Source organism: Nematolebias whitei, chromosome 7 (genome assembly GCF_014905685.2).
Source record: "Nematolebias whitei isolate Nwh7 chromosome 7, NemWhi1, whole genome shotgun sequence".
Taxonomy (NCBI): Eukaryota; Metazoa; Chordata; class Actinopteri; order Cyprinodontiformes; family Rivulidae; genus Nematolebias; species Nematolebias whitei.
In genome coordinates, this window is record NC_056504.1 from 35261630 (window position 1) to 35272095 (window position 10466).

The window sequence follows — 10466 nt, forward strand, 5'->3', positions numbered from 1 at the left end:
ATCAATCCATCCATCCATCCATCCATCCATCCATCCATCCATCCATCCATCATCTTTTACCCGCTTCTTCCTTTTTGGGTCACGGGGGTCACTGGTGACTGGTCACTGTGCGAGAAGCAGGGTACACCCTGGACAGGTTGTAAGTCCATCACATAGAGACGAATGAGACAAACAACCATTCACTCTCTCACTCACACCAAGGGACAATTTAGAGTTACCAATCAGCCTAACATGCATGTTTTTGGTCTGTGGGAGGAAACTAGAGTACCCGGAGAAAACCCACGCATGCACAGGCTACAGTAAGTTAAAAAAAAAAAAATCACATTTTTAAAAAACTGCAGAATTGTATCACTATGCTGCATATCCCAAAAATTTTGAAAAACCCCATGTTGGCTCAACATCCTGGATTAGTTTAAATACCAAGTGACATTTTCATTGATGCTTTATAGATCAAAACCACATGAGAGACAGAGGTTTACCCACACACCAGACATTCCCAATGACTCATTGTAAACTTGATTTATAAAGTCTCTAATTTAGCATTTTAATCAATCCTGAAACTTATTTCTAGTCTGAAAAGGATTTATGATATGTGAGCCTGTCTATTCCTCTATCACTTGCAGATTAACATGGATGGAAACAAAATATTACATCTCAAAAACTTTTGTTTTAAAACAATCACTGGGTAAATACTGACATTTGTGGTTATTTGGTTTGCAAAAACTTCATTGTACTTTCTTCCACAAGTTAGCTTTATCATCATGTGTAAGCTAGAATGATATGGTCACTTAGTCCAAAGCACAGCCTTAACTTGTAGAACGTTCAAAGAGTGTCCATTTGATTTAAACTCATTGAACAGCTTACTGACACCCAATGACCCAGTGGTATGAAAAAAACATCATACTTAGAAAAAGTCTGTTTGAGGCTGTTTCAACTGTAAAGAGCATTTTTCTGCTGGTAATGAGGACAATGTAAGCCGCACTGTTTTCACATTGTTCTTTTTTTGCATTGCAAAAGCATTTAGATGTCTGACAATTGTTTAGAAATGTACAGTTTTACAAGACAGTATATTTATTTTAAACACCATGCATAGGCCTGTCATGATAGCACATTTTACTGGGCTATTAATTGTCTCAGAAATTGTTGAGATAAATTATATTATTGTTTGAAATTTGACAATAATTAGTAATTATTGTCAATTTTAAGAAGAAATGTTGGTTGATTTGTTTTGAGTGTAGTACCTTTTGTGGACCACCGGATGGCAGTATAAAACAGTTTGAACCGAAGGATGGATAGTGAGGGCGCGAGCAGTGGGTCTCTTTAAGAAAAATGGGAGGGAGGCCCCTTGACATGACATGGGCTGTCTGTCTTTCCTTTTTTTGGGATTTCAAAATGGCGAACGCTTGGTGTGGTTTGAGCTCTTTAGCATATCATTTTTCACACAAAGCTTTTAATTAATAATAATAATAATAATAATAATAATAATAATAATAATGTCATCACAATGTCAGCACTGTATGTTTCCATACGATGGCGAAATTAGTCTCTGCATTTAACCCATCCACCACCAGGTGGTGCAGTGGGCAGCTACTGAAGGCGCCCGGGGGGCATTTTGGGGATGAGGTGTGCTGCCCAGAGACACCACGTGATATGCAGTGACTGGGGATCGAACCTGGGACTTTCGGGTCCCAAGCCGGCTGCCCTGCCTCTACACCATCTCGGCCCCCAAAAATCAGTAAACAAGTTCTCAACTTCTTTTTGCAGAGAAAAACAACTTTTTACACGAAGGCACGGGTTTCAACCATGAATTTTGGAGCTTTGACAAAACAGTTTTTTTTTCCTCAAGGTCAGCCTGTTAGCTTAGCTCGTAGCTTAGCTTCTCAGCTTAGCTGCTTTTAATGATCCAAAAACACAATTTTGGATGGTTAAAATGGATTTAAAAGATAAAAGAGAAAGGGAGGTGTCAGAGAAGAGTACCGGAGTTGAGCCTTTTGTCATCCAGTGTCTTCAGTAGAAAGAGAGAGACATGAAGAAATGATAAAGCTGATAAATGAAAATGAGGTTGATAATTTTAATTTATCATGCAATTAACTGATTTATTGTTTATCACGACAGGACTACCCATGTGCTGTTTCCTTTAGATGACAAAAAGGAGAACCCATCTTTAAAAGTCACAGTCACAGGTGTGCCCATCATTCAAACACAAATTCAACACAAAACAACACCCCCTCCTTCTCAAATTTGGCATTTTCATGCCTAACACTGCTATGAGAGGACTGAGCATGTAACAAACTCCTGGGTCAAAGTCTGAAACATGAGTCCTCCAATAATCCATCATGAAAGGTGTGTTAATATTTCATAATGTCTTCTAGCTATTCAACTAAATTCAAAGAAGTCATTTTGACAAAGTTGGCAGATGTGGTCATGTTCAGACTGTTCTGCTTGAACTGGGGATGAGAGGGGATAAGGGAACATGAGAGGATAAGAAACAAGATGAGGGTAGGTGATGAGAGGAGAGACGCCTGCTGCCTCTGGGCAGAACAGGGAGCAAACTATTGGAAAGACACCAAGGATGAGGGTCCTCCCTTTAAAATCAAAGGCTGGATCAAAGCGCTGGCTGTCGTCTGCAAAATCCGCACACACAAGTTCGCTCATTCTCTGTCTCGCTCACAGAAAAGGAGTTTATAAAATAAAACACTACAAAGCCAGAACTAGGACAAAAACTCTGCTGCAACTATCTATGTAATAATACAAGTGTGTTTGGGTTTGTGTGGGATATTTAATCTTGTGAGAACTAAGTTAAAAGGACAAAGACATCCAGGTGTAGTCGCCTGGTTCAGCTGAACATTGCTGCATGGAATATTGAGAACATTAAGCCTATTTTGTGTATGCGACTCTGTTAAACCGATTGACTACAGTACATTTATTCACAAAATTTGCACGTATAATTCAGTGGCTATAGCTCTGAATAGATCAGGTTTTTTTCTTCTTCCTCTTTCGGCTGCTCCCTTCTTCACGGGTCCCCACAGCGAACTAAGTCGCACGAAGACTTCGCAATTTTTTTTTTCTGAATAGATATGCAATAGTGACTAATGTGACCAGTCTAATAAATGAGGACTCTGAGACTTTATGTATAAAGACCTACACTGACATCTTCTGGTGAGCCAGCAGTACACTCATAATAAACTGGTCTACACACAGTCATCAATATACCCTGATTTTTATTTAATTTTTTACTGTTTGCTTAAAGCTTTGACTTAAAAATTACAACATTCTGAAAAACTGACATGTGAGTTGTGCATGATCATATTAAAAAAAAAAGTTGTGATTAGGAAAAAAAATGTAAATGTGAGACAATCAGACAGTCTAACAATTCTTTAGCTAATAATTTATGTAAAGATGTGCAATAGATAGGGCTGGGTGATATGGATCAAAATTAATATTGCAATACTTTTAAGATAAATCACGATATACAATATATATCTCGATATTCCAACATCGGCTAAGTTCATGGTGAAAACCAACACAGACAAAAAAACCACCACTTTACAATGTAGCTGTTTTTCTTTCATTTTTTAATATCATTGTCTTCCATTTATTTTTTTCAATTTGTATGCTTTCTTTTATGATTGTCTACTGTTGTCATCATTCTTGGTTTAAAACAGGTCTCTCTCTTTGAAATCCATTTTAAACATCCAAAATCAAGTTTTTGGATCGTTAAAAGCAGCTAAGTGGAGAAGCTAAGCTATTAGCTAAGCTAACAAGCTGGCCTTGGGAAAAACCCTTCGTTTTGTTGAAGCTCCAAAAATTCACAGTTGAAACCCGTGCCTTTGTGTAAAAAGTTTTTCTCTGCAAAACGAAGCTGAGAACTTATTTACTGATTTTTTTTTATTAAAAGCTTTATGTGAAAAATGCTATGCTAAAGAGCTCAAACCACATCGATTGTCCGCCATTTTGACAACCGAAAAAAGGAAAGCGAGACAGCCCATGTTACGTCAAGGGGCCTCCCTCTCATTTTTCTTAAAGAGACACGCTGCTCGCTCCCTCACTGTCCATCCTTCAGTTGAAAAAGTATTATACTGCCGCCCGGTGGTCGAAAAAAGGTACTACATGCAAAACAAATTAACATTTCTTCTTAAATTTGACAATAATTACTAATTATTGTCAAATTTCAAACAAAATTATCATTTATCGCAACAATTTCGGAGACAATGAATCGTCCAGCAACATTTGTTATCGTGACAGGCCTAGTGCCGATCTTTTGTTGGGACCTATTTTTAGAATTGTATACAGAAATAATTTTTCTGCTGCTCATCTGACAAAAAAAAAGGAGAGAAAGAACTACACGGATTTTCATGTCTAATAATACTCACGATTGTTGCAATTGAGCCACTTTAACCATTGTAAATTGAAAATCTTGCGATACATCGAGTATAATCGATACATCCCCAGCCATAGTAATAGGTACTCATTTAAATTAAGATAAGATGGAGGAATCATGTGTATCATTTCATCATTTATTTATCAAGTTGCTATCAAGTTTATGACTGACCTTTGGCACATGTGGATTGAACTCAACAGCTCTGTGTATGGCCTCTACAGCATTCATCTCTGCTGTGCTTAGCCCCCGTCTGGATGCTGCTTCTGGAGAGAATCTGAAAATACATCCCTCATATAAAACACTACTGCTCCTATTGGCTGGTCACATACAATAAGCTTCAAAGATGTAGACAATAAATTGTTTGTGAGATTAGTAGTATTTAGAAAGATATATATAAAAAAAAACACTTACTTATCTGAAACAGCTCGAGCTTTCAACAGTGCAGATGTGTAGCATATTGTGGCTGATTTTGGCAGGCTGATGTCTAAAATGAGGCAAAGACTGGGTTAATGTAAAAAAAGAACAACAAAATCACACAATTATGAGATAATTTGTGTAAATTTCAAATTATGTGTCCAAAAACCTGCATCATTTAGTTAAGTCATACCATCATATTTTGCAAGGACTGCTTGCACATCAGCGTATGCCTGAAGCTCCAGAAGTGCTTCCAAAAGATTTTCATGTATATTTAACATTCCCAACAATGGGAACTCTTTCATTAACTGTAAAGAGATAACACAACTGTCATGACATTGTCTTTGTAGTCAGTAACTGTGAGTTTTCTGGTATTAAGCTATAGTAATTATGTTTATCTTGTCAATTCTGACAGGGAGTAATTTAAAAAAAAACCTCACATCTCTCATCATTTTCACAGCTTCTTTAATCCTTCCCAGTTTGCGTGCACACATTGCCAGTCTACGTTTAATATACACCAGTAAGTTGATATCTTTCCCAGCTGTGGATTGCAAAGAGAAAATAAGGTACTGAAGAAATGTAAAACATGAAGAGCAGGGGTAAATCAGAGAAACTGCGGAGAGGAGACAGAAATGATGTGACACACTTGCAAAGAGTGTGCAGCACATGCACGACAAATAATGTGTTGGGTGTCAGTAGAAACAGAACTGTTTCTAGACATTCAAACCCATTCTTACCAAAACTCAAAGCTTTTTTAAAGAGGCGTTCAGCTTCTGTAATGGTTGTGGCTTCTTCTTCTGCCAGAAGCACATATGCTGCAGAACATCTACAAACACACACACACAATCAGATCACAGATATTTGCTTTTAGTTTTTTTGGTTCGAATGCACATCTGTAGTAAGAAGGAAAATCTAATGCATAGAACAATCGGAGCGTTGAAAATACAAAAAAAATAAATTTAAGAACATATTCAAAACTTATATACAAATGAGCTGTACTTAAACAGCGAGGCAGTACAGGAGGCAGCTGTGGCTGAGTGGTTAGAGCAGTCATCCTCCAGTGGGAGAATTGGGGGTTCAATTTCACCAGAAGTCACATGTTAAAGTGTCTTTGGTCATTACATTGCCTCCGATGTGTGTCCCATCGGTGTATGAATGTGATCTATAGCACTGATTAGTCTCTTTAGAATGATTTGTTCAATTAGTTTTGTAGAGATCTAGTAGAGTTCTGTGTGAATGTGTGTGTGGAGGTAAATGAGGGCACAGATTGTACTGTAAAGCACTTTGAGTATCTTGATTAGATAGAAAGGTGCTATATACAGTAAGTACAGTCCGTTTACCATTTACTGTTATAGAAGAAAATAACAGTACCGGTACTTACTCATGATTCATTTCTATGGCCTGGTAAGCTGCTCTGATCCTGGCTTGGGGATTTCTCTCTCTCCAGGCCTTCTGCATCACTGTAAGAAGTTAAGAGAGATTTGTGTGACCTTACAGCTCTGACATGCAGCACAACAAGATAAAAACTCGGAGTGCACCGATTGCAGTTTTCTGGCAGATCACCGATCACTGATTTCTAAAAAAGTTTGACCTGCTGATTCTGATTTTGGCCGATACCGATTTTGTTTTATAAGCAACACTGTCAGGTCACAATGCACCTTCAATTTTCCAATCTTACTTTATTGAAAAACATACACTTGAACAATAACCTAGAAACAATACAAACTTGTTTTAACTGGTTTCTCATGTAAGTTTCATACAATTTCTGATGTCACAAAATTAAGGAATTCGGGGACGGTTTATCAGTGCACCCCGAACAAAAACATTTTTACTATAGTGTGCATAGCTTAAGCTTTATTACTTTTTCACTTTTATCCATCAAGAGATGAATGATCTAGAGCAAAAGGGGTTTTTTTTACTAGTAGGTTAAGAGGAGCACATAACTCACCAGCATCTTCTGGCCTTAGCTGTTGAGTGTCTGCTGTGAAAAAGGTCTGATGATCTTGAGCAGATAAGTTCATATCATAGTAGGTCAAAGGTTCCTTCCCAGTCACCCAGGTGTACCTTTAATACACAGATTAAATGTTATCAGTGCAGTTTTTCTTCATAAATAAAAAAACAATATGAATATTTGTCATCAAAAACAGTTTTTAAGAAGGTATGATTCCTTTCAAATGGCATACCTGTTGTATTCTGCTCCTCTGAAAAGATTCAAAGGATTCCTCCACACCTTGCATTCTATCAAAAACATGACATGTTAGTGCATACTGTATTAGGAACAGGATTACTTTCAGAACTGGTATTCCAAAGTATAATTACCAGAGACACTGGGTCTAGGTTCAGCCTCTCCATTGACTGATGAAAACAGACCAGTCGTAGAGCTGCTCTCCACTCCGCCCAGCAGAGGACGAAGGTGGCTTACAGACACTTGTTCGATGAACGAAGTCCCGTATTTGCGAAAATACCACCACTCGAATATCTACAGTGAGAAGACAAAAAAATACAACTATGTTTGAGAAATAAAGGGGGAGACACTGGTTACTCAGTTATGACATTACCTCATTATTGGTTCCTAATCTTTTCTTGAACTGCCATTAAAACAGCTTCACTTACCAAAAAATACATAAAAAAGACATTCATGAAGATCCTACAGATAATGGCACAATTTTGTAAAGAAAGAAGGAAAGATGTTAGAAAGATGGGAGTGAAGGTGGGCATGTGATTGGAAGGTCGCCTGCTCGACTCCCCAGACAGACAACATCAAAATGTGGGTGGAAAAGGTGAAACACCCACACCTGCCTCCACACTCATTTGCCCCACTCTGGACCCTTGAGCAAAGCCCTTAATCACCCCCATCTCTCTTGAAAATGAGTTATCATGACTCATTGAGACTACCTGTATAAATTAAGGTTAATAAAAATGAATAATGAATAAAAAAGGAGCAGTTGGAAAAACTGAAAGTTGATGCATTCATCAGGTTCTGTGTCAGACTGCTGGAATGTTGCTGGATATATATAATTTTTTTATTTCCTAAGGACATGACTTTCAGATAATAAATAGCTATAGCTACTCTTTAGATCTTCATTTATTTTATTTCCTCAGTGTTGTAGGACAAACTAAAAAATGATTTGTGAAGTTTTTAGCTAATTGCTCCATCCAGCCATCCATTATCTTAACCCACTTTTTCCTTTTCAGGTCGCGGGGGTCGACGGTGCCCATATCCAGCAGTCACTGTGCGAGAGACGGGGGACACCCTGGACAGGTCTCCAGTCCATCACAGGAACATAGACAAATGAGACAAACAACCATTCACTCTCTCACTCACACCTAGGGACAATTTAGAGCAGGGCTATTCAACAAAACAGCTCAGGGGGCCACAGTTTCTGAAAGCCAACAGCTCGGGGGCCGACAGCCAGTGATTCAAATCATTATGTCGTTTATTTTATTGCATTGAATCATAAATTCAATACCAGACCCCAAAATCCAAACCCAGAACACCCCCCCCCAAACCCCTCAACAAATAAATATATATTTATATTATTTTTTTTTAAGAAGTGGGCCGGATTGAAGTCACCCGCTGGACTGAAATTGTCCGCGGGTTGCCAGTTGAATAGCTTAATTTAGAGTTACCAATCAGCCTAACATGCATGTTTTTGGTCTGTGGGAGGAAACGGGAGTACCCGGAGAAAATCCTTGCATGCACGGAGAGAACATGCAAACTTCACCCAGAATGGTCTCTGGCCGGGATTCGATCTGGCAATCTCGCTGAGAAGCGGCAGCTCTACCAACTGTGCCACCGTGCCGCACAGCTATTCTTTGTGAATAATTTTATTGTTACCAAAACGCTATATAAAGCTCGTCCAACTATTATTTTTTTTTTTAACAACAGATAAGGGCTGGAAAGTATACAGTCAAATAAATCAAGAGCTTTGCCTTTCGACTCAACTCTTTCTTCATCAAGACTGATCAAAGCAACACTCTTTACTGAGGATGAGGATCTGTCAATCCATCTCCTGCTCCATCCTATCATCATTCTTGAACAAGACGCCCAGATACTTGAACCTCTCCACCTGAGACAAAGACTCCCACTCACTCCACCCATTTCTGGTTTCCCTCCACAAAATTTCCACCTTAACCAGGTGGACAGGTTTAGACACCCCTGTGACTGTGTGGCCTAACTTGTCTGGGGCATCAGCCCTTGGTAGGATCTCCCATGGCAAACAAAGGGTGATTCAAAAACTGCTGTTGGGAAACATCAATTGCATCAGGAAACCCCGGGAAACTAGTGCCTCCTTAGAGCAAGGTCATGGGGGAGCTTGTTAACAAGTGCTTGGTGGTTGAGCCTTGGCTCCTGGGTCTTGGCTCGAACAACCTGGTAAAATAAATGGGGGTGCCATCCACATGGGTCCACCACCTGTAAGAAGGACCATCTAGGTTGGGTGTTATGCAAGCCGGGCATTAGGCAAATGAGAATCCTTGACTGTGTCAATTCCTGGGGCATAAAGTAGTTCTATATACAGATGACGACTGAGATGAGGATGCATTAAAAGGATAGAGTATGGCCTAATATGAGACAGCAGCTTATGTCTATTTTAGAAATGTAATATTTAGGATTATAACTTACAAGAATAAGTCCAGAGATGAGGGAAGAGGTTCCAGTGAGAGCCACGTAGAACTTAGGGGTAAGGGTGTTCAAAAACACTGAGGCTGAAAGACAAAAAACAGGGAAACTTCAGAATTGTGCAGCCAGAGCTGTGAAGGTTAGTACTCTTTGTTAAGGCGAATGCCAATTGAAATACTAGAGAAAAATACTGGTGACAGCTCGTTTATAGACAGTGGCATTTAACTGCTCAGTATACAACTCCAATTTATGCTAATTTTATAACACTGCATAGCTGGACAATAACAGTTTACCAGCTAAATGTTATAAAAGTGAAACAATCTATTTACAAAAATAATAAATAATAATATTTGAACAGACATCCTGAGCAGTTACTCAGTTTTTTTTTTTTTTTTTTTTTTTTTTTGCTGCCTGTCTTTATCACTCAGACTGCGAGCTGTCAAAAATCAGCTCCCGTGTCCGTCGGCTGCCAGATACCCGAAGGCTAACAATAGCTAGCTAGCAGCTGCATTAATTTACCTGAAGTAAGAGTTTCCTGCAGTTTCAGTGGACTCCACAAGACGTAAATCATAATCAGCACCATGCCGAACCAAACGAAGCACACGTAGGTCCATGACCAAGAGAGCCAAGACTTCAGTTTCTCTGTAAATCCGAGAGATTGTGGATTACTGCCAATGGAGTCCTCCATGTTTCTCCGGATGTCTGTAAACAGAGGTGTCACGTGACCATGACGCCACGTTAGAGGCTACTTGTAGTTCTAGTTGTAGCTATTTGTAGTTCACAACTAACTAACTAAAGTTGTACAAGCTACTTACTCAACCTGTGTGCATCTTACGGAAGAAAATGTTCTTGTAAATAAAACATGGTTAAAAAAAAGCAATTAAGTTTTATTTAATTTTCATAATCACAACTAACAAACTTACACTTTGCAGATAAAAACAACTGATGGTATTAAGCTGACAATTAATTAGATATTTTGGGAGGTTTTAAAACGAATTGTTTCAAGGTAATAAAATAATTGTCACTTTTATATATCAAAATAGACACAAC

At 38.6% G+C, this 10466-nt stretch overlaps 1 protein-coding gene across 1 annotated transcript in view; it reads right to left on the bottom strand.

Moving 5' to 3' along the window:
• st7l (suppression of tumorigenicity 7 like) overlaps window positions 1–10116 on the bottom strand; it is a 19343-nt gene extending 9227 nt beyond the window's left edge. Inside the window, exons 1-11 of the mRNA XM_037679453.1 lie at window positions 9936–10116; window positions 9420–9502; window positions 7115–7274; window positions 6979–7033; window positions 6744–6859; window positions 6177–6255; window positions 5533–5621; window positions 5236–5336; window positions 4989–5103; window positions 4793–4865; window positions 4553–4655 (exon numbers count right to left, since the gene is read on the bottom strand). Of these exons, the coding sequence (XP_037535381.1) occupies window positions 4553–4655; window positions 4793–4865; window positions 4989–5103; window positions 5236–5336; window positions 5533–5621; window positions 6177–6255; window positions 6744–6859; window positions 6979–7033; window positions 7115–7274; window positions 9420–9502; window positions 9936–10104 (1143 nt within the window). The 5' untranslated portion in view covers window positions 10105–10116. The remainder of the gene's footprint in view (window positions 1–4552; window positions 4656–4792; window positions 4866–4988; window positions 5104–5235; window positions 5337–5532; window positions 5622–6176; window positions 6256–6743; window positions 6860–6978; window positions 7034–7114; window positions 7275–9419; window positions 9503–9935) is intronic.
• Between the last annotated feature and the right edge of the window lie 350 nt (window positions 10117–10466).